The sequence below is a fragment of the Centruroides vittatus genome, unplaced genomic scaffold (assembly GCF_030686945.1).
Source record: "Centruroides vittatus isolate TY-2023 unplaced genomic scaffold, ASM3068694v2 contig_784, whole genome shotgun sequence".
Classification (NCBI taxonomy): domain Eukaryota; kingdom Metazoa; phylum Arthropoda; class Arachnida; order Scorpiones; family Buthidae; genus Centruroides; species Centruroides vittatus.
Window position 1 is genome coordinate 573,986 of NW_027122505.1, and position 25,656 is coordinate 599,641.

The window sequence follows — 25,656 nt, forward strand, 5'->3', positions numbered from 1 at the left end:
AAAGTAAATACTGTGTTTGGTCAGTAGAAGTTAATGCATTTATTTGTTTCAGGCACTGATCGCTGTGCCTATAACTTAACTTGCTTGCAAGCAAAATGGCGACCGGAACTGCTGTCGTTGGGTTTCTACATTTGGACGCGAATATCTAGTAAAGGGTCGCATGTCGGACTTTTTATTCTTTACCGATAAATATCGTTGGCTTGTCTGACCATTGTACTAAACTATCTGTTAAACACGCGATAGGTTTAGTGCAGGCCTGGCCAACCCAAATTGTTTCGCGGGCACGCGTAACATTACGGTGGGCCACGATTTAGGCAAACATGTTTTTTAAAATAGTAAAACAAATATAAAATGAGCAAGATTTTGTTTTTATACCAAGAGTTCGTACTCGCACTTGCGCATTATAACAAAGACACAGGCAAATTTTCATTTATTTAATTGTTTTGGTACACACATAACGGCAAACAAGTTTTAATAAATATATAATATCGATTAGCGGGCCACACAATTTAACGTGACGGGCCACGAGTTTGCCAGGCCTGGTTTAGTGGAACAAGCAGCGTGACTCTGTATAGCGCCTGGAAGTAGGCTGACCGGATTTCGGAGGGCTATATCTCGCGTAGTGTGACATATGGAGGCATGGTTTCTGACTTTTCTTTGATATTATTGCACCAGAAATGCCTACATAGGTGATAGAACTAATGCAACTACTAATTTGATTAGTTTCATTCAATCAAAACAGCAAATGATAAGGATGCTCTTTCTTTTAAACATTTTCAAGTTACATAAAATTATGAATGAATAATCATCCGAAATTATCATTAGACTGGAATCCCACTGGTTTCATGTAATATTTGTTTAATGTCATATAAAACTAAGTTCTCATGCAAGTTTGTTTAAAACCTGCACTAATCAAAATGCCCCAAAATGGCGGCTCCATGAGTAAGGTAAAGTTCGTGTCCAGACGTTGACTAAAACAGGACACGTGGTTTATGAACAAACGCTTTTTGTTTATTCTAAATGAAATTTTTCATAATCTAATTTTTAATCCTTTTAACAAGGAATCAAAATTATGTATATAATTCTATAATCTAAGCTCCATGTGTCTAAAATCATAACTTTGTACGCTTAATTTATTGTTAAAACATGCAAATTCTTTAAATTATTAGTAATTAAGTCTGAATGATATATATATACACTTACGAAGTATAGAAGAAACTACAGGCCTATATCATCTTCCAAACTACTTCCTTATTATTTGTCGATTAATGAACTATTATATGAAACGTCATCATAAAACTTCAATTATTGCTGAATAGCGATATTTTAAACAAACCTTTCCAAAGATAAATCCTTTAATTGCTACAGCAAAATTCTGTCATTAACATTATTTAAAATAATAAAACATGATATATATTATTTTAGTCCCTTTAATCTTCGCATCATCCTCATCGATTCAGGCATCGAAACTTGATTTACAAGACTGTTGTAAGTAGATCTGTACATTATTATTATTATTTTCAGTGATATATTTATGAATTTAGAGAAATTATAGATACTACTGCACATGATTTCTCTCTAAGTAACGTAAACATCAAACGACTCCCTATAAAAGCTGGAACTAATATAACTTTAGGATTCGATGCGTTATCTTTGATGAAAGTAGAAGAAGGTACCAAAATAGAAGTCAGTGTCAGTTACTATTTTCTTACCTATTCTTGTTATAACAACAAACTGCTTTGGTGAGTATTCTCTTTCTGTTAATATAATCAATATAATTTGAAATTTTGACTCATTTCCTTATTAACAGCTTCGATATCTGCAAACTTGCGAGCCAAGGAAAAATAATATGCTTTGTTGATGGCCATCCCTGCAAAGAATGCCCATTTCATCCTGGATATTATAAAATCCGTAACTTTGTAACTAAAATACCAGCATCGCCAATTTGGGTAACGTGTACCAATCTATTTATATAGTATTAATTGTTTGTAGATAAAATTATGCGCGTGCTTGTCTGCATGCTTTTAATCGTGATTGCTTCAATACATATTGTTTTTTAATATAGTTTACGAGTATTAAAGTAACTGTCCGAATTAAAGCGTATGATCCTTCAGGAAAGCTAATAGGATGCATTAAAGCTAAAAATATTCCGGTAATCTATTAAAGGATACAAATGAACTTTAAAGATTTCCTGTATAGCACGCCATAAAACAAAGAATCAATCAAAAATTTATGTATTTTTTACAATATTTATGTAGTTATTCACCTGTAATAAATTAATAAAGGTCATAAATTCAATGAATAGTTTCTTTATTTATACTTTATTATTTAATTCTTAAATTAGATAGGACAGAAATTTTGTTTATACAGTAAAACCTGTGTAAGCCGGACTCGTAGGTACCGAATATTTTTCCGGTTTAGAAGGTTTTTTTAACACAGAAAATCACCGCGTTCCTAAGAATTTTTCCGTTTTATTAAGGTTCCGCTTTAGACAGGTTTTACTGTATATAAATAAAATTTATGCCAAATTCTCTTCGTGTATCCACAAAAACCCAAAGAAGGTTCATGTATTTTTCGTCGTACTGTACTGCCACCATCGCACAGCTATTAAGATACTGCAAGAATTACGGAACTGCAGAACTATAGAATTGAAAATACTAATATAAATTCGTTCATAACGCTAATTATTATAATTTTTCAAGTAGTAAAATAGGTGAAGTTTTAATTAATTAATAAATGGTCACAAAACACTTGTGTCCTTAAGACAAATGTAGAGCCATCACAAATCTTATCTGCAAGTAATTATCTTGTGTCTTATGGTGGCAAAGTTATTTATCTGTACATGTACGGCTGGTTACCCATTGTCTTCTTAAATTTTCATCATGTGGAAATGAATGTAACTGGCACGGACAATCTCGATGCACCATATTTTCGTCTACATCGCATACAGCTTCAAACCACTTATAAAGAACGCTCTGGCCATTATGGCAGCCAAACACTGCACAATATCTACCTGAACTGGTTTCATAAGGCATGCCACCAATGAAAAACTAAAAATTGCAGACCACTAAAAACTAGCAGTATCTTAATAGCTGCCAAGACATACGTTCTCTTGCGGAGAATTCAAAAACACGTTCTGGAAACTTGTGGATAACTGTAAAATTTTCTTTTATAAGAAATGTTAAATGAAAAATCGGGGGATACTATAGATTACCACCTATGGAATTTCGGGCCTTTGAGTATATATCTGAACTCAAGCGATCGCGCGATAATAGGGAGTCGCGTCGCTCTCTCCGCTAAGTCGTCCTCGCTATCGCGATCGGGAGTCGCGTCGCTTGCCGTTAAAATTGCCTTTAGTAGACGTTTCCCCCCTTTTTTTAACTTTGTTCAAGAACTACCGTGAATCAATAACTAGTGACGTTTAGCACATAGCGGCCTGCCGGCGGCTCCCCTCCGGGAGGTCAGTCGGGAGCACGAACAGTGGGAACGGTCGCCATGTTCGCTGCCATAAGTAACATTAACCGAAATGCCGATCGCTCGATGATCGGAAGTCACGTCGCTCTCGTATCGCGTGTTTAACCCTACTGGAGATGACCGTAGTCCGACGTCATGGTTTGCAGACTTTACCGCAAGATGGCAGTACTAGCAACTATGGTGCCGTCTTCGTGAGAGCATTAAAAAAGTATGATAACTTTTTTTATTTTTCGTCTCCGGTCCAAAAATAGGGTACCGTTGAACTCGTCTCGGTCCCATGAGTTCAAATATATAATCAAAGTCTTGAAATTCCATAGGTGGTAATCTATAGTACACCCAAAAATGGTACAGAGATTTCATTAACCCATCTTAAATTAAAAAAAAAAAAAAAATGTAAGGAAAATAGTTCTCTAATGACAATTTTCATTTAGTAGAGAAAGTTGTGCACGTTTATTTTGAAATTCTTTGAAGAGTTTTTTTTAAATTCACAAAAAAATCGTCTTTAAAATAAAGTCCTGTTTACAATTATCTTTGTTATAATATTCGAGCCAATTGACTGATTTGTTAGGGAAAAATATTTATATCTTAAATAAATAATTATTTATTATAATTGCAATTTAAGTATTTTTTTTTTCGATGTTTACATTTTAGATCAAAGATTCGGAAACTTCAACAGACTTTTGACTTTCTTTTTATCAATTTAAACACAGAAGTGAAATATTTCTTGAATGAAATCATCTCTCTTAAATCTTCGGAAATTTGTCCTAATATGTAAACAACTAAACTGTTATTTAGCTCGTACTTATTTTATTCGAGTCTTGGTTTATTTCACTACTTAATATTCAACCTGTATTTAAAGGGTTCCGTAACTAACCTCCAAGAGTTCCCCAGATATTTATAAGAATTTTTTTTTTTAATTATTAACATGTGCACTAAAAATATTGGAAAATAAAAATTACAGTAGAGAACCGAAAATCGGAATCAATTGGGGACTGGGGTTGTTCAGATTAGTGATTTGTTCCGATTACCGATTATGTACGAATAAATATATTAACCTGTCCGATGTTCAAAGTTTTCTCCGTTGCGTGTCGCTTCGTGTTGAATTTTCGTCTATTTTAAGCCTAACGAAAATTTTTATAATAATAATCGAGGCTATCGTATCGTTAAAAATTATTTCTTTATTTTGTACAAACAAAATAAATATATTGAAGAATATAAAATCATAAAAATTATACTTTAGAAGTAAATCTAGTATCAAAAACGTTCGATTCGGCACGACACAGTCCGACTGAAAATCGTTCCGATTACCGGCGAATCCGATTACCAGGGTTCCGATTAACGAGTCTCTACTGTACTACTTATCTAAAGCTAAGAAGCCTTACTACTAAGAAAATAAAATCATCAGTAAAGCCTTTTCCACACTCCATTGCTTAGGACTACTCATAAAACAATACTTAGATAGGAGCAGTGGGACCCGAGCAATTGCCCAGAGTGCCTATACATACGTCAGTAATGATAAGAAGCTACTCGGCTTCTTGATGCTTAGCTTTTATAGTTCCCTCTAAGACATTGTATAGTACTTATCGCGAAAGTCAACGGATTTCCACGATAAGTACTGTACAATCTTTGTGTTTGTGTCTGAAACCTTATATGATGGTAAAGCTTTCTTCACAACAGGCTTAAAGCCAGAACTTTCAGTAAATTAAAGTGGTAACCTTTCTTTTGAGATCAGAAATGCCTTCTAAACCAGCCATACTTAACTTTTCTTTTTCTCGGGCCGCATAAGTTTGCAACATTACGCGGACTGTAACCTAGCACGCTATACATCATAACATAATAATTTAAAAAATAAAATTCAAAGCCTAAATGTAACCAAACGTTTATTTAAAAACTAGTGCGATATTTGCTGTCGATACCCTTCTATTTTGACTAATCAAACTTCTATTTAAGATAAATCAGGGCCTGGATTTACGAAAGCGTTACGATACAACATAATGGATTATTTTAAGTCGACAATTCAAGACCGCCGATAAGTATTTAGTTTTCGTCTGTCGATCGAAGACATTTCGTTAACCGAATTAATCTGATACTAGAGAGGTTGCGGCCGATGTTTTCAACGTGAAAACGTATACGTCGGACGTTCAGCGCCGCTGTCCTGTAAGCCTAGAAGTTTGACAATGGCGTTTGGAACGTCGAGCTCGACGTTCCAAACGCCATTGTCAAACTTCTAGGCTTACAGGACAGCGGCGCTGAACGTCCGACGTATACGTTTTCACGTTGAAAACATCGGCCGCAACCTCTCTAGTATCGAATGTCGAGAAAAATTATTTTTAATTAATTTAATTAAGGAAGTGAAACATCGTTTGGAAAGGTGTACACGTCATGTATAGCATACTATTCTCTTAATCACGTTAAAATTATAAACAGGATTGTTATAATCAATTATATGGAAATTTTACTAACCTTTTCTTTTTGAAACGCTTCCTCTCTCTCCATTTACGTCGAACTTCATCTATGCTTCTACATACATTATTAACACTACTCACTTCGCAAATTAAGACTAATTTTCCAACAATTACCTTTTCTGTGAGAAGTAATATTTGAATCTATCCTTCCATCTATTATTATTTTCTTTTTCTCTAGTCTCTACTGCGGACTGTGTGTTCCCCAAGTGTGTAACAGACGTTACGAAAGAGAGACACTTATGTGGTACTTCTATGTATTAGAATTTTGTAATATATCAATTTTTCGTCCTGGTATTTCTAATTATTTATTTTAATTTATGTTTAGTTGAAAATTAATTATAGGGTTTAGCAGACTTCAAATCAATTGAAAATCAAACTTGATTTTCACTTTTTATGGAGATAGCCTTTTGCCTTCAGGCAACACAGAGACAATGCTGCATTAAGGCATGAGTATACCTAGTAGTGACCATGAGCCTCATCTCACTACTTATTACTAATATTTTTGTTGCAGATCTGTAATTGTATAATGCCTCTAAAGAATCTCGAGCTGGAAACATGAAAAGGACTTGAACAGACAACAAATGCTTTGAAGAGAAAGAAATGAAAGTGTTTTATAAATATAAACATTTAATATATATAGTAATAATAAAATTATGTTTCTCATGGCTTTTTTAACATTAAAACTTGTGAAAAATATAGATAGAACAACATAACTGAGTTTTATCACTCAGCCAATGGACACTTTATTTTTGTGTATTTGCAATATAACTTATTAGATTCTGAAAATAAATTATTGTATTTAAAAACAATGACGAAAAAACTATAACAACATCTTGAACTATAACAGAATTGGCTTACAATGGTTACAATTCCAAATGATTTTTTTCTGAATTGCATATAAAATTCTTGTTAACATAGACATCTTGCACGAACGAAAAACAATATATTCAGACTAAAAATTTGTAAACCTCTCTATAAAAAAATATATTTCATATTCTAAATTTATCAATACTTAGGCTGCTTATATTATTTTTAATTGTAAATTGTAATTTAATTTAATAAACATGTAAAATTATATGAAAATTTATACAAAATATGAAGAAAATGATATAATATTTATAAATTAAAGAGAAAATTAAACTTGTGTTAGAATTATTATTAATGATTGAAGGAGAGAGACAAATGCTTAAAGATTATAGAAATCAAAGCTTCTTTTACTGTAATATACACTCATGTTTAAAAAATAAGCAAAACCAATAATTTGGACTATCTCAAGAACTGCTGACCACAACAGCATGAAACATAACATACAAGCAGAGCATTGTATTCTTTATGCAACAAAACGATTAAGAAAAAATTTAATCTAAGTTACTTCAAACCAAAAATAATGAGAAACGATGCTAAGCATTGTTGTTAATCTTTTTGCACAAGAAAATTATTAATATGGCATGTGGTTCCCTTCTGCATGCACACATGATGAATAGAAATTTCTCATGCTGGTTATAATGTTGTTTATCAGCTCTGCTGGAAGCAAAATCCATACTTGAACAAGAGCACCTTGAAGCTCTTGGAGTGTTCTCAGTGAAAGGCTAGAGCAGGCCTGGCCAGCCCGCGGGCCGCACGTGGCCCGTTACGTTAAATTGTGTGGCCCGCTAAGCAATATTATATATCTATTAAAACTTTTGTTTCCCGTTACGTGTACACCAAAACACTTAAATAAATAAAAATTTGCATGTGTCATTGTTATAATGCACAAGTGCGAGTACGAATTCTTGGTATAACAATAAAATCTTATTCATTTTGTATTTGTTTTACTTTTTTAAAAGCATGTTTGCCTAAATTGTGGCCCACCGTAATTTTACGTGCGATCAAAGTGGCCCACGAAACAATTTGGGTTGGCCAGGCCTGGGGCTAGAGCATCCCCACATACATTCTAAGATATTTAGGTTCAGAAATCTTGCTAGCCATTCCATGTAGCAAATATCTTCACTGTCGAAAAAGCCATTAATAAGTTTAGCCCTATGTGAATAAGCATTATTACCAAGAAAATGAAACCTGCACCCACAGTATTTCAGAAACATTTCAAATCAGGTTTCAAAATCTATTATCTGTATCTTCTTGAAGTAATGGAAGCTCTTGAAAAACATGGAACTCAGTGCAACCATTAAGTATAATGCTGCCAAGACCATTATACCATTACCTGCAAAATGGTCTGTTTCCATTACGTTCATGGGACTGTTATATCACTTCCCCATTCTCTATGGATCCTAATCATTATGTAAACCATATCTGGACTCTTATTTAAGAATTAGACAATTATGCTTATTTTTTGGATATAACTGTATATGTATATATATCTTTAGCATAATCTTTTATTGATGATAAGCAGCCTACATCTCAAAAAAATTCATTTATAATTATTTTTTCATAAATTTTATTAGTTTAATTATGAAATAAACAGAAAAAATATTTCAATTCTCATGCAATTATAATTAATAATAGCGAGGTTGAGGCCAAAGTTTTCAACGCGAAAACATGTATGTCGGACGTTCGGCGCCACTTTCCTGTAAGCCTAGAAGTTTGTCAATGGTGTTTGAAAAGTCAGTGGAATCGTGCTCGGCATTCCAAAGGCCATTGCCAAATTTCTAGGCTTACAGGAAAGCGGCGCCAAACGTCCAACGTACACATCTTTGTGTTGAAAACTTCGGCATCAACCTTGCTAATGCATTATTATAAAATAATAGAATTTTTTAATTCAAAATGAAATTATAATTAAGAACCAAGTTATTAAAGCTGTTATAATTTATCTTTTTATTATTTCAAAAATTTGAAATTTTGTAAATATCCTAAATTCTGGACAACAATTCCTAAAAAATTTGTCAATATGAAGTTCTGCAATACATTTATATAAAAATATAGAACAACATTTAATTGTTAATATTTTACTCAATTTTATATTAAAACTAAATAATACATTTATTATAAAATAAATATTTATTTTATAATAACAATTATTAAAAACAAAATAAAAATATTTAGTATAACTTGAAGAAAACTTTAAATGCTTATATACAAGGTGTGGCATGTAAAGTATTACAAGCAAATAACTCGAAAACAACTCGATCAATATAAATTATATTTTTATTCCATTTTTTTATGGTTTCAAAGGAGCTTTGTAACAATAACATTATGTCACTCCTTATCTACTTTCATAAACAGGAAACATCTTTGAAACTTTAAATTGGAACTCTAGAGAAAAAGTGTATATTTTTAAATTCTACACAGAAAAAGGAAATAAACTTTTATTAAAGCATTTTTTATAACTTGTATTTATTAAAAGTTACCAACAGTTTAAGCTTTAAGTTGATATAAACTGCGTGAGATCAGGTGAATAAGAGAGGCATTGAAAAAGTCCTCCACGGGCTATCTATACGTCACCAAATTCCTGATTTAATAGGGTATGTGTATCTGTATTGAAATGTGTGGAGCACCATCTTGCTCAAACTGCATTTTTTTTTCCTCGGATTTAGTATACATTTTTTTAATAGTTGAATGTGCAACCAGAGAGCAGGGACTGAACAATTTGAACCAACTCAGAGCTTCAACTGTCCATAACTTTTAATAAATGCAAGTTATAAAATAATGTTTTAGATGAAAGTTTCTTATCTTTATCCACAGAATCCAAAATTACACTCTTCTCTAGAGATCCACTTGAAATTTACAAGTTGTCCCGTTCCTGTATGAGAAGGCAAGGAATGACGCTTTTTATCATCATCACAAACCTCCTTTCAAACGAAAAAAACATGAAAGAAAGCAGTTTGCATCGGTCAAGATGTTCCCAAGTTATTAGCTTGTAATACTTTACATAGATGTATAAACTATTTAAAAGGTAAATCAGTACATAATATATTGTTACTAAACAAATAATTTATGTGTATAGAAAATACAATGGAATTAAACATAAGCATATTACTTATAAGAAAACATTAATTTCTTGCTAAATAATTATTTAGTAGTTTTTACAAAGACATGTCTGGCAATATATAAATGTTTTAATTATCGAAAGTGCGTACAACAATTATTTTTGACTGTTTTATAGATATTCCAAAATATGTATTAGTATTTAAAAATAATGAAAGAATCTAAGGCTGGTCGGATCACAAAAATTATCCCCATTCTTAATAGTACATAATTTTACAAGTTAAATCTTTTTAGTTTACAAATTTTACAGATGCAAAATATTATTCTATATTATTATTAAGTTATTAATAAAAATAAAATAATAATTTGCTAATAAAAACATTTAAGATTAATTTTATAATTTTTAATTACATAATCTTTATAAATCATCACTTGCAAATTAATTAAAAACATAATTGTGAAACTGACGCGGATTTAAAACTTCTTTATACTTTATACCTGTACGCATGCTAGTGATTGGATTTATGTTGTAAATTTAGAAATACGGTAGAGCATCGATTATCCGACTTAATTGGGGACTGGGGTTGGTCGGATAACTAAAAAGTCGGATGACCGAAAAGTATGAAAAAATACATTATTAGTATAGTGTATTAGGCCTGGTTTAAATACTAGCCTCCCTTTATGGTCAAGCCAGTGCTGCCAGCTAAAACATGCAAAAATTTAACAAAAATAATATTAAAGTAGCCAAGACATAACCAAATATTGTAGCGCCACATCACTAGCGGACATTTGAATTTGCCGACTAGAACGCGGTCGGTTAACCGATAAGTCGGTTAATCGGGGGTCGGATAATCGATGCTCTACTGTATTACAATAATTTACTCCAAACAATAACATCATTCATGAATTTTTATATTAAAAATATTACAAGAAATATAAAATATAAATCTTTTTATAAAATAAAACTGTTAATTTTTTATAAAATTAATAATAATCATTTGTTTTTCTTCGTTGTTTGAATCTGTTTATAATTAGGATTTCTCTTTGGTTTATATTTTAATAACTTACTATATTGTTTTAGAAGTTCATACCAATAGCATGATACATCTTCCATTTGTAAATGGTCCCAAATGAAGTTATATCCCCTATACATATTACAAAAAATAATTATTTTTTAAATATAAAAAATTGTTATAAGGTGCTCCACAAAAGTGTAGAACTGCTCGAAAACTTGGCCTTTTAAGGTCAGAACATGCACTAATAGATAGAAATAGATGTTTTTATGTGTGATTCAGCACTTAACTTATAAGAACATAATTTTAGGAAACTAATTTGTGGCCGACTGCGAAATAGCAAGGAAGTCAATTTACATAAGGCCACGTAAGTATAGAACCGCCATCTTTCTTGTAAGTTTGAAGTGTGAAAGTATTTTTTTTTTCATCATGCCTTGTGGTACGTATTTAACAGACTTTAAGAAAGGACAAATTGGTGCTTTAAGAAGCACTAGTTTAAGTCATCGGGCAGCAGCAAACGGCATCAAGCATTCGAAAAAGGTCATTCGGCATTATTTGTCAAATCCTGCAAATTATGGACCAAAGCATAGAAGTGGATGTCCGTCAAAGATTACCCTGCAAGACCGCAGATGAATTATTAATGCAGCTTCTAATTCCACAGTGTCCACACACAAAATTTGAGATGATTTGGGTATTTAAGTACATCAAGAAACCGTTTGAAGGGTTTACATGGCAACAACAACATTGTTTGGTCTTGAATGAGAAGTGCCCATGCTCTTAAGCTTGAGCACAAAGCTGTCCAACTCAATTTTTCTACGAAAAATATGGCCACTCGATCGAATAAGGTAAGTCTTTTGTTTCGTTTAGACCTTTCGTGCTAGCACAAGAAATAATTTTTTTGTCGTATAGATAATCTTTTTGGACGAAAAAAATTTAATTTAGATGGGATGGGCCAGATGATTTAGCGTTCTATTGGTGTGATTTACAAAAAAAGCCGAGTACTTTTTGCAAAGGAACTTTGGTGGTGGGAGTGTTATGGTTTGGGGTGCTTTTCCTGCATTGAGAAAATTGGATTTGGCATTCATTACCTGTCGCACAAACCATGCCAACTATCAAGTTCTAGAGAACAAATTATTATGCTGCTATACAAACATAGATTCAGACACAAACATAACATATACAAACATAATTCATCTTATTTTTCAATAGGACAATGCATCTATCTATGCATCACAAGATATGAAACAGTGGTTTTAAAATAAACAAATTGGCCAGTTTTGTTCTCCTGATTGCAACTCTATAGAAAACATTTGGAGGATCTTGGTTGACCAAATTTATGACCAAAATCATCAGTATGCCGACATTGAACATTTAAAACAAACAATTGTCACTGCTTAAAACTCCCTTGAGGCATCATCAATCATAAAAAATCCTTGTTGATAGCATGCCAAATTGCATTTTTGACATTATCAGTGAAGATAGTGTGCAAATAAATTACTAAATTAAACTATTTTATGGTATATAATTCTTTTTGCATTCATTTACTAGTCGATTCTATACTTTCGTGGTGCTTAAAATCAGTTTTTTTTTACAATTTCTATTGTTTGCTGCAATATAGGAAACTATGAGTTTCGACAAATTATGTTTCCATAAATCCTGAACAATATAACAAAGATAGCTAAATCTTGTGTGTAATTTCCTAACCTTCATATAGTAAATTTGCAGTGGTTCTATACTTTTGTGGAGCACCTTACTAAAGAAACACAGAATTTGTTTATTGTAATCACTTGGAACTAACCAAGACTGACAATAATAAATGCCTGTTAACATTAATTGGGTAAGTGAATAAGAGTAATATCAGTGAAAATTCTAGTTTATATTAAGTCTGACATTAAATTGACATGTTATAATAATTAAAAAATGTATAACAAATTGGAGATTTATTCATTATATAGTCAAGTCATCCATCAACCAATACTCAACAGAGCATTGGATAATGGAGCAGTTTGCTTAAGAGAGCACTCTTCCATCTTTCCAACATATTCCCTCATATTTTATATACAGTGAGATTCCTGTTAACAGAGCACTGTATAGCGGAACAGTCTGTTTAAATGAGTGACATATTTCACAGTCACAGAGTCACAGCTTTTTTAAAGCAGCAGTTCACATAAAGGAGCACTAATCTAAGGAAGATTTATAAGGGTTTAATCCTATACAATGCAGAGCACTTAATGATAGGGATCTCTACATTACAGTATCAAGATCAATGAGACAATTGAAAACAGAGATGCAAGTAATCATATCCAAAAGATATAATACAGTAGAGAACCGAAGATCGGAATCAATTGGGGACTGGGGTTGTTCAGATTAGTGATTTGTTCCGATTATCAATTATGTATGAAAAAATGCATTAACCTGTCTGATGTTCAAATTTTTCTCCATTGCGTGTCGCTTCGTGTTGAATTTTCGTCGATTTTAAGCCTAATGAAAATTTTTATAATAATAATCGAGGCTATCGTATCGTTAAAAATTATTTCTGCATTTTGTACAAACAAAATAAATATATCGAAGAATATAAAAACATGAAAATTATACTTTAGAAGTAAATTTAGTATCAAAAACGTTCAATTCGGCACGACACAGTCCGACTGAAAATCATTCTGATTACCGGCGATTCCGATTACCGGGGTTCCGATTAACGAGTCTCTACTGTAATTACATATTTCTTTAAGTAAATTTAGTTTAAAACTTATGATAGCTTGTGTAGTTCACTTCCATGTGTGTAACTTATCATAACAAACTTTGATGGAAAATTACTTTATTCTTGTAATACTGTACTTATTTATTTTTATACCATACATCCATAACAAGGATATTCACATCCTTTTAGCTAGATCTCCTATTGTATTTCTTGAAAAGAAGTGAATGTAGTGTGACTGGTAACTATACTGTAAGAAAATTAATTAAACATTTGGTTCAAACACAACCAACTACAGACTTATTCACTAGCTTATGTTTATTCAACAATTAAACTTAACACGGACACTTTGATTAATGTGGACAGTCTGTATTAGTGAGTTGTTAAGGATGTTGGAATGTAGATGGTCTGTGTATGCTTCCTGGAGACAGTTGTAAAAAAAAAAATACGCTGACAATTTGTTTTACAAAATAATTCCTTTTTTATTTTGTTGAAAAATTGTATGTAGGATATAGTTTACATATGTTAATCTTATGGTATTTTAATCATGTTTTTTATTATAACATTGTAAAAAAGTAAAATTTGTAATGGTGTTATATGTCAGTTGAAAGAGTTGTAGAATTAAAAATCAGCTGAGGAGGACAACATTGTTTTTTGTTGTCGAAATGCATACTGGTCTTTTGCACGTTGCTAAGTTTAATTGTTGAATAAACATAGGCTAGTATATGATAAGTAGAGCCGAAAATTTTCGCTTTTGGCGAATTTCTCGGCTATATTCGTCTGGAATGAGCATCTTTCAATTAGTACTAATTTAAAAATCCAGTGTCAATATGACTAAGTTTATTTGGCGAAAATTGGCAATTTTCACCCTAACTGGCAAATTTGGCAATAGGCGGCAAAATCGTCTGTTTCCCATGTGCTTCGTGCAAAAATGTCTAGAAAACAGTCAATTGAGTTTAAAATTGATTCTGTCATTAAGGAATTAGGTGGCAATGTATTTCTCTGCACCAAAAAAAAAAAAAAAAAACAATTCTCTGTGTTAAGTGCTCTACACACATCAACTACAAACATGATACAATTAAGAAATGACTTTCGGAATATTGCAACAGTGCAAAACATAAGAAACATAACACGCTACAGTCACAAACACTGTTGTTTGAAAATGGAAGCGATTTTGATAAAGAAATGGTTGAAGCATTCACCAGTGCAGATATCCTGCTTGAAAAATTAAATAACAAAAAACTGAGATTGTTTCTCAAGAAATATATGAAGAAGCCAATCAAAAGTGTTCCAGGTATTTTTTTTATTGTAATTAGTTTTTTTAATGGAACATTTATTTTACTGAAATTGATGCTGCCGTTTGCAATTTTGCTCATAATTTAGCTGAAATAGGATTTTATTTGAAGTCTAATTGCGTTATTTATTTTTTTAGCACTGCGGGCACATCAAAAAACTATCTTCAACTCAGTAAGAGAAAAAATTAAGGACGAAATTAATGGACGTGATGTCTATTTCATTGTTGACGAAACTAGTGACAAAGTGCAATGTAAAGTGGTCAACGTTCTTGTAGGAAAATTGAATGGCAGAAAGCAAAATCAATGTTAATTGATGTGACATTTCACTCGACAGTTGACAACATTATAATACAAGAATGTATGATGAACGTGTCTAGAAAATTGTGGCCAAATGATTTAAAATATTCAAAACTGAAGTTAATAGTGACAGATCAAGTAAAATACAAGATTAAGAAAAATTCATTGATTTTTCTAAATGTACATCACGTCACGCGTCTCGCTCACGCCTTACATAATGTTGCATTTAGGTTTCAAAATGAGTACAAATTAACAAATTCGCTTTTATCAGAAATGAAGAAGATTTTTGTGAAGTCAAGAGAAAGACAAAATGATTTTAAGAATGCAACTGGAGTTAGTAATCTTCCTCTAGAACCAATTGTCACTTGCTGGGGGTCTTGCTTGGTTAAATGCTGCAAAGTACTACAGTAGTACCTCAGTGTACGTCTGCTTTAGAATACGTCCTGTTTGGACGAAACAAATTTTGCTCGGTATACGACTTAATTCAATTATACATGCCATCTATGAACAAGTAGCACTATCGGTGTACTAGACCAGACTAGACGTTCACGGTGCCACGATCTATAACTTTGTTAAATTTCTTCTGATTTTAATTTGTAAGTAAAACTTTTTATTAATCATGAATTGCAAAAAGGCAAATGAAAAGCAACAGAAAACTAAAAAATGACTAGAATCACAATGGAACCGAAAAAAGAGAATGTTGAGAAATATGAAGGTGGCATGCGTGTTCGAGATTTAACTGTTGCATACCATATTCCAAGAACGACGATATGGACAATCATGAAAGATAAAGACATTATTAAATCTGCTAACGTTGCAAAAGAGGTTAAATCAATTTCTAAACAGAGATCGGAGACATTAGATCATGTTGAGAAATTGCTTTTGCTTTGGATAACTGAAAAACAATGTGCTGGAGACAGCGTATCAGAAGCAATTATTTGTGATTATTACTGTAATAACTTTAAAAATCTATAATAAAATTTATTTTTTTATTAATGTGCTCAGTGTTCCAATTATTTTACAACCCCATTAATATACCATATCAAGAGGAGTTTTTTTTTTACATGAGAACAGATTAATCATTTTTACATTACTTCTTATGGGAAAGGTTGGTTTGGTATACGTCCAAACACCAGGAACTGATTAAGGTCGTATACCAAGGTTCCACTGTATGTCGATAATTTTGATGCTGTTGAGCACTTCATTTTGAACTATAAACAAAAATCTCATTTAAATGCTAGAAATGTTTTGGTGAAACTATTGCAAAAGAAGAAAGTTAACCTCAAGAAAGAATTATTTGATCTCCGTAATCTCACAAGTTATCAAATATTATAATTTCATTGGAAGAACAAGGACTCGGTGTAACTAAACAAGCCAAACTAATTGAAAATGCAAAAGAAATTGTTTCTGGTTATCCTATATTTTCTCAAAAATTGGAAAAAGTTTTGTCAAGCAATCCTGATCTTATCAAATTTACGTCTTTTGATATGAATTTAAGTGATAAAGTTAATAGCAAATACGCTCCTTTAGTTGCAGTCGACGTTAAACATTCGTTCTCATTATATTTGTCAATATTGAGCGATGACGTCATAGTCGATTAAGTGAGGATTATTTGAAATATCTAAGTGTAATTCATTTTAACTCGTTTTTGAAATAAATAACTGGCGATTTTTTTTGGCGAATTTAAGGCAAAAAATTGGTGATTTTAGGTCCAAAAACTGACGAAAACTTTTGGCCCTAATGATAAGTCTGTCGGTGACTGTGTTTGAACCAAATGTTTAATTGACTATCTAATACAGACAAAAGGCATTTGATGTATGAATAAACATCATACTACATGAATACTGTAAGAAGTTGTCCATATATTATGTAAAAATGCAGATATACTGTGTGGATATTCAGGTAATTGTTACAAGAGGATACGAGATGTTTACAAAAACATTATGCAATGCTAGGGTCTTTAAATCAATTGATTGTATTTGTCAAATATGTATGGGTGAAACTACAGGTAGATTTTTGCCAAATGGCAACAATTTCCGAGATTTAGCTATAACTTTTGCTGTCTAATTTGCCAAAAAATAAATACAAAAAAAAGTGTTGCATAGCAAACCATATTGTTTATGTCACTGCTTTGTATGTTATGCACATAATTAATAAAATATTATCTCTTAGTACAATTAATGGGGTTGATGAATGATATGTAATGCATAATGTTAGGGTGGATACAGGGACATAGCCAGGTTCTAAAGTTAGGGAAAACAAGCGCACAAAAAAAGACACCATGACATATACCAAACAGTTTTAACCTCATTATATATTTACATTTTGTGTTTAAAATCAAAATACAATAAAAAATTTTACAGTAAGCACATAAATCCCAAACATAATAAAAGCGTGTGTTATTTATTTATTTGTATTTTAATTTTAAACATAAAATAAAAACAAAAGAAAGCAATGTGAAAAAACACACTAGGACACCAAGCCAGTTAAACAAGCACAAAAAATATTTTAAGTAATGAACAATCAGACATCCTCGAGTATAGAAGCGTATTAGAGAACAAAACACCAAATCAAATACAGAACTCGAATCAAATTTTTAAATGGCCAAGGTTCGTGCATGTCCCCTAAACAGAGAATGTATATAATAAAGAAATATAAGTGAATAAACATTATCTTGAGAGCATACAAAAAGTGATTTACTATAGTTTAAACTGTGCTTCCACATTTATTCACTTATTTTTAACATTCCTGGCTGTTATAACAGAGGGAAAGTATGGCGATCTGGCAAAAAATGGTCCCCCAGATTTTTACATTTTTGGAATTAGGACACCTTGAAACGTTGAGACATTCAAAAAAATTTGGTGGCAATTTCTGTATGTATACATGTTTGTATGGGTGTGGGGGGGCATGATTTTGTTCACCCCGTTTGAAACTTAATAACTCCTGTGCTTTTTGTCAAAAATTTCTAAAACTCTGCAGGAAGGTTTGTTTATTAGGGGAATTGATGATATTAAATTTTGGTGAAAAAAGGTCGAGGGTGGGGAGATAATGGGGATTGTGCGTATCTCCAGTAGGGTCAGATTTAATGACGATTTTACTCGTTATTAGCATTTGCAATTTTTTATAAAACTCATTCCTACCCTTCAAAATTAAGCTTTTAGTCATTTTATAACAGTTAAAAATATAAAAATTTCTTAAAATAAAATACAACAACAGATGAGACCACCAAAATTTTAAATGTTGCCGGGAAAGTTGAGCAACTCGTTGCTGGTTTATTTATTTTTCAGATGAATTTATTTTCGTCTCTTATGAAGATATTCCTCTGATAACATTCGTCTTCCGAGAAACACATTACTCTTAATCCGCACTATCCTTATGGGTGGTTCGGGTTCTTTCCTTGCCATTCTGCTCCATCTACAAAATGTGGATGCAAGGTATCTGCACAGACTGCAACTGTTCCTCTTCCGACGAGCCCACTATCGCAGATTTTACATTTTAATAGCTATGTTTACAGCATTTGCACATGTATCAGGATACTTTCCTACTTTGGTTAACATGTAAAAGCCAAAATGCAAAATGAATGTGAAAAATAAATATTTGTTTTCAATTAGAATTTTTATGTAATAAGAAACCAAAAGATTAGTAAATTTTATTGGTTCAATGAAATTAAAATACATAATTTGCATGATTATTGGATAGAGTATTGTCCATTGCTGGACTAGATCTGGATTCGAATCCGTCCAGGTGTGTTGTAATTTATCTTGAATAAAGAGGAAAGGATGGATCGAGCCCACTAGTAAGAGACATAATCGATGCCAGCTATAGTATTGTGGACCTCTTTCAACAAAATCAACCAATTCTCTACTCTTAATTATTCTAAAAAAGAATTGCGAGTACCAGTACTAAATTTTTCGATAAAAAAAACTGTACAAACTGTGTAAAATATTTTAAGTTTGTGCCTAAAATTATGAGAATTATCTTGAATTTGAAGTAAGAAATAAACATCATATTCAGAAAACAAGTCTGATTCAATGAGTTTAAAAACGAATTTATTTCGAATTTTTTTAATGTTAAATTTATCATATTTGCCATTAAACATTTTGAAAAGTCCCTCGGAATTTGTGTTTATTTGTCTTCCGACGAGTCTCTTTGGCCGTTTCTTCGGATGTTCCACTGAAGGCATTCTGCAAAGTAAACTTGTTAGCGATTTCATTTGCCAGATTTTCCAAATTGCACCTGTTTGTATCATTTATTTCTTCCTCCAACTGCTCAATGCTTTTCATGACATCTTGAATGGGACAAGTATCTTTTTCTTTAGTGATGGAGATGCACTTTTCTTCTTCCTCCTGCCCATCAACAATTCCTTTTGCATCCAAACGAACTTTATCATCTTCCAACACCGGACCTATGGCCGTCATCTTCAGTTCGCCCAAGAAATATTCTTTGATTTTTTTGCGTATCTCGGGATAATGATTACATTAGTGTTTTTCTTCAATATAAAAAAGTTGTTTTAATAAGATATGATAGCAGATGGCACCACAAAAATTTTAAATGTTGCTGGGAAAGTTGAGCAACTCGTTTTATTTTTTTTATTTATGATATACAATCTCTGTGTATGATGCATGCCCAAACCTCTGTCATTTAAAAATTTAATGTGAGTTCAGTATTCAATTTGGTATTCTGTTCTCTAATAGGCTTTTTGAGATTAAAAATTCCATTTTAGAAAGAGTAATTTAAAAATCTTTTTTGATTCTTAATAAACTGTAGTCAATTTTGTAATATTTTATAAAATATATTTATAGATCTAATATATCCTTAAAAATGGTCCCAGAAAAAAAAACCAATAAAAATGAGTAAATGTAATAAAAATAAAAAAACAGAAAAATGTATATTTATATACAATGTAACAAAACATTTTTGTATATATAGATGTATTATTATTATAGTTTTTCTTTTTTAAAAAACATAACATAACTGTAAAAGAACTCATAACCCAAAAAGTACCTAGCTTAAACTGAAGAGGAACAGAACTGTCTGAAGTGCATATTTAATAAAGTATCAATGGAACAGCCCAAAAATGTCCCCCTGTATCCAATCGAAGACATTCCCCAAAAGATGCGATAAGTCCTCAAACTAAAGCCAATATATAAGCTTGATAACATTTAAATTCTATAAATGTATTTTAACTTTTATGCTTTAGAACATGTCAGTTTGATAATATTAGACAATTGATGATAATATCCATGATTACAATAAGCAGATTCTTCTGTAATTAAATAAAATATTAAAACATAATTATATAATAAACTAACCTTTCTGCTATCTTCTTCATTTCAACATCATTTTCTTTTGCAAAATCGAGCAGTTCTCTATTAATAAGTTACCATAATTATTATTATATTTCAATTAAAATTACGTACATTTTACATACTGTAGAGAGTCGTTAATCCGAACCCCGGTAATCCGAATCGCCGGTTATCCAAACGATTTTCAGTCGGACTGTGTCGTGCCGAATCGAACGTTTTTGATACTAGATTTACTTCTAAAGTATAAATTTCATGTTTTTATATTCTTCAATATATTTATTTTGTTTGTACAAAATGCAGAAATAATTTTTAACGATACGATAGCCTTGATGATTATTATAAAAATTTTCGTTAGGCTTAAAATCGACGAAAATTCAACACGAAGCGATACGCAACGGAGAAAAATTTGAACATCGGACAGGTTAATGTATTTTTTCGTACATAATCGGTAATCGGAACAAATCACTAATCTGAACAACCCCAGTCCCCAATTGATTCCGATTAACGACTCTCTACTGTACTTTCCTTTACTTTTATTTCTTTGATTTAGGGAACTGTATTTAGTTCTTGTAGTTTCATTTAATGTATATCCAAAAACTTCTCATACTCATCCAAGGACTGAAAAATCATTATAGTAAATAAATTGGAACACAAAATACAACGTGTTCAGACAGTAAATGACTTTTTGTTTTATGACATGTGTTACAAAACAAACATAGTGAATTATAACCTGTACTGTACCATTTCTGAATATAAAATCATTTGACATTGCATATGAAAATTATCTAGGAAGTTAGCAATATTATAGAGTAAGATAAAATATTTAGACTGGCTTGTAAAACACTTAATCTGCTTGAAACTCATTGTAGGATTAATAGTAATATTAATACTGTAGAGCGTCATTTATTCGAATTGGGGACTGGGGTTGTTCGGATAACCGATTATGTACGAAAAAATATATTAACCTGTCCGATGTTGAAATTTTTCTCCGTTGCGTGTCACTTTGTGTTAAATTTTCGTCGATTTTAAGCCTAACGAAAATTTTTATAATAATCATCGAGGCTATCATATCGTTAAAAATTATTTCTTCATTTTGTACAAACAAAATAAATATATTGAAGAATATAAAAACATGAAAATTATACTTTAGAAGTAAATCTAGTATCAAAAACATTCGATTCAGCACGACACAGTCTGACTGAAAATCGTTCTGATTACCGGCGATTCCGATTAACGACTCTCTACTGTATATGGAAAATGAAGAAAATTACCAAAACATAACCAAATTTTTCAATTAGATAATTAAAAAAAAAATTTATATCATTCAAATGAATTGAACGATGCAGAAAATGTAAGCCGAAAATGGCCAGAATAATATTCGAAAGCATTTTTAATTAAGGAAATAACATTTTGGCTTTATTATTTAAGCAGTCTATTCAAGTTTTTCAATATGATATCAAATTTTGCACATTTTTATAATATTGAGTAATGACAATTCATCTACAGTATCTTCAGTCTCGTTTTATTTAAATAATCCATACGTTTATTAAAAAATTTAAGTTAATGCTTCTTTACCAGGCCTCTATGTCCTTTATGTTCCATTTGCCTGAAATTTTATTAAAAAATACCTACTAAAATACTAAAATCTAATTTGTGACAAGTCAATGGATTTGTACTTCGACAAAACTCAAAATTCCTTACGTGTGAAAGGAATAAAGTTTGAGGACACATTTTACATATTGTCTTGTTTGGGAATTTTTAAAATAAATTTTATAATTTTAATATTTTCAGTTATTATATAATCAAAGTAATATAATAACACAAAAAATAACAGCACAGACTCTTGTACACCTTTTTACACACAGCCATTTTTTTGCTATCATTCAAACGTTTTCGGTTATTTTTAATAACCTTTTTCAAGAACCGTTACAGTCGAATGCGGTCGTAAATTTAAACAAACGTCGTCGCATTCGACTGTAACGGTTCTTGAAAAAGGTTATTAAAAATAACCGAAAACGTTTGAATGATAGCAAAAAAACGGCTGTGTGTAAAAAGGCGTACAAGAGTCTGTGCTGTAAATTAACGCAGTCTTTGAAGAGTGTAAAACAAAAAATAACATATCATACTCACTTTACATTATGCAAATCTTTATTTACTGGAATGTAATGAACCCACGGTTTTAAAGCTGGATAAAAAAACTCTAACCACTCGTATCCGACATGAAAAACCAGCGATTTGCAGAGAAAAAGATGCTTTAAGCGAAAACTAGCTGCTACGCCACGAAAATTAAATAAATATTTATATTGACAATGATCCTCCAAAAGTACTTCTTTTGCTGGTTTAGCACCTAGTGTATCCTTGAGATAAAGCAAATCGAAATTAGTTTTAAAAAGATATTAAGAATATTTAATTATATCATTATTTTATTAACTATCAAATATATTTACTTTATCAGATTTCCATGCCTGATTTTTAGTATACTGAGCATCAACTAATTCGGGATGACTTCTGGATAACAGAATCAGAGGATCTCTTTCGGCGCTTGTACGCGAACCGCGGAAAAATGCTACGGGTTTCTTTTTCTTCCAAGGCCACTTCTTAGCAGACCTTAATAATCATTTTTAAATAAATGATATAATATAATTACAATCATTTCATATAACTAGAATCAAAAATAAATTAATTATAGTTAAATCGGAAGCAATTGAAAAACTAAAATTTTCAGACATTCTTAAAATTATTCTGAAATTTACTAGCCAATTCACAGATAAATAAACGTTAATATAGAAATAATATATACTATTTTTTTCATTACATTATGAAATAACTAAATAACTGACCTGTTATTAATTAAATTTTAGAAAATTCAATAAATATACATTAAAATCAACTTATTATAGTCACTTTAGAACTCACCTATATTGATAATGATAACCGATTATTATTATTATTATTTTTAAATAAATACGGCTATAATTAGTGAAAAGTCTGGTTTTATTGACCCCGATATTAAAAGGATATATTGATACATTTGAACTACAGTAGAGCGTCAATAAGTGGAACCAATTGGGGACTGGGGTCCTTCCAGTTAATGATTTGTTCCAGTTTCCGACTTTGTACGAAAAAATACATTAACCTGTCCGATGTTCAAATTTTTCTCCGTTGCGTGTCGCTTCGTGTTGAATTTTCGTCGATTTTAAGCCTAACGAAAATTTTTATAATAATCATCGAGGCTATCGTATCGTTAAAAATTATTTCTGCATTTTGTACAAACAAAATAAATATATTAAAGAATATAAAAAACATGAAAATTATACTTTAGAAGTAAATTTAGTATCAAAAACATTCGATTCGGCACGACACAGTCCGACTGAAAATCGTTCCACTTTCCGGCCATTCCACTTATCGACACTCTACTGTAGTTCAAAGCATATAAACTTTTGTAAAGTCAACTAGAATTAATAGATTTTTTTGTAAAAAAGGGCTGGCAGAAATTACAATCTAATAAAGTAAAAATTGCATTACAAATACTAGTCGTATCTGGTCAAAGTATACCTAGGGAACTCCAATGGTGGCACTATGGAAGTGCTTCCGACTGTTCGTGCTCACGACTGACCTCCCGGAGGGGAGCCGCCAGCAGGCAGCCGCGTGCTAAACATCACTAGTTATTGATTCACGGTAGTTATTGAACAAAAGAAAAAAAGGAAGTGTCTACTAAAAATGTAGTTAATCTAATGTAACCTAACCTAACAGAAGCGTTGCCATTGGGGTTCCCTAGGTAAACTTTAACCTCGTATCTTGCTTACGACTAGTATTTGTAACGCAGTTTTTACTTTATTAAATTAGAATTAATAGACTTTGCTATAAACAATTTTTACAAATCTCTGCTAGAAAAGAATTTTAAGTTAAAAAGTTTGCACGGGAGATAATTTCTATTTTTACTTCTTTACCTTGGTAAAGAAACCTTTTGGAAAATAAAATGTTTAAAATCAAAATATCGAATATCACCTTCCGATAAATATTCAAAGATTTTAATATCGGGTGCCACAGTTTTGATGGCATTCTTTCAAACAAACAGTTGAAATTTTACATTGATTTATGTCCATTGTTATTCAGAAATAAAAAAATCTTAAACTTAATCTTTGACTACATCTTTTATACCTGTCCCCAGACTTCCTTTATAGTTCGCATGACTCTTCTCAGAAAAACATTGGCAACCCCTAGTTCTACGGTATTTAAAAATTATTTATTTTAAGAACCGTTTACAATATCAAAATAACATATATTAATAATGTAACAAAAACTCAATTATGGTTTAGTGTTTAATCTGTGTTTTCATAAATGAACCAATTTTACAAATTTCTTTAAAGAATTAAGAGCCCAGAATGGTAACGGCCAATTTAATAGAGCCAGAGCAAGAGCCCAGGAGGGGCATCGAAAACGTTCGCGACTCTAGACAAGGAACCACTCCAGTTATTAGGTTTGAAGAGTAGATATAGTTATATTCCGGTGTGTAGAGAAATTGTAAGAATTAAGAATTAGAATTTCACTTATAAAGTAAAATATGCAAAATTGCAAACAATTGTCAGCAAGATTTCTTTTATTACATTTTATTAATATTAAATTCAATTATACTATATTCTTGAACAAATTTTGTTGTACTTGAACAGAGTAAACACACAATTGACATTTTTCGTAACACTAGTTGTTAGAAAGTTTCTTCGGCATTTTTATATTCTATACTAAAAAATATGGAGTAGGAGAGTATGAAAGTTGTTTAATTTACGTTACTCATCTATAGACTACTATTGACCACCTTAAAGTTAATATTAATCTAATCTTTTTTCCAATTTTTATTTCATGGAATAATTCTTAAAAATGGAATGTCACTGAACAGTGGTGTAGAGAGGGGGTGCAAGGGAGTGTATCATGAACCAGGCGCCACTCGCAGAGGGGCACCCAAATGGTCTCCAAGACAAACTATATGTGTTTCTGGAAGAAAGAGGGGGCGCCAATAAAGTGCCATGCCCCAGGCACCAGTTTTGTTTGCTACACCACTGTCACTGAAAGTACATTTAAAAGTCTAGAAGAAAATTCCAGCATGTGTTTTTATAACAAGAGTTGATCCCCTTCACTGCTTTCTAGCAAAATAAAATAGGGAAGAATGAAACAAATATTTAATGTTAC

The 25,656-nt window shown here is 31.5% G+C and overlaps 1 protein-coding gene and 1 long non-coding RNA gene across 2 annotated transcripts in view; one reads left to right on the forward strand and one right to left on the reverse strand.

Annotated features, from left to right (window-relative positions):
• The first annotated feature begins 1,377 nt into the window (after positions 1-1,377).
• On the forward strand, positions 1,378-2,243 carry LOC136981599 (uncharacterized). Its single transcript, XR_010881747.1, has 4 exons — positions 1,378-1,488; positions 1,556-1,742; positions 1,811-1,949; positions 2,066-2,243. It is a non-coding gene; the product is annotated as an uncharacterized lncRNA (long non-coding RNA).
• Positions 2,244-8,735: 6,492 nt separating this feature from the next.
• Positions 8,736-25,656, reverse strand: part of LOC136981612 (protein O-glucosyltransferase 1-like) — a 32,513-nt gene continuing 15,592 nt past the window's right edge. The window contains exons 6-10 of the mRNA XM_067277934.1: positions 22,917-23,076; positions 22,600-22,826; positions 20,476-20,532; positions 10,929-11,005; positions 8,736-8,831 (exon numbers count right to left, since the gene is read on the reverse strand). Of these exons, the coding sequence (XP_067134035.1) occupies positions 8,743-8,831; positions 10,929-11,005; positions 20,476-20,532; positions 22,600-22,826; positions 22,917-23,076 (610 nt within the window). The 3' untranslated portion in view covers positions 8,736-8,742. The remainder of the gene's footprint in view (positions 8,832-10,928; positions 11,006-20,475; positions 20,533-22,599; positions 22,827-22,916; positions 23,077-25,656) is intronic.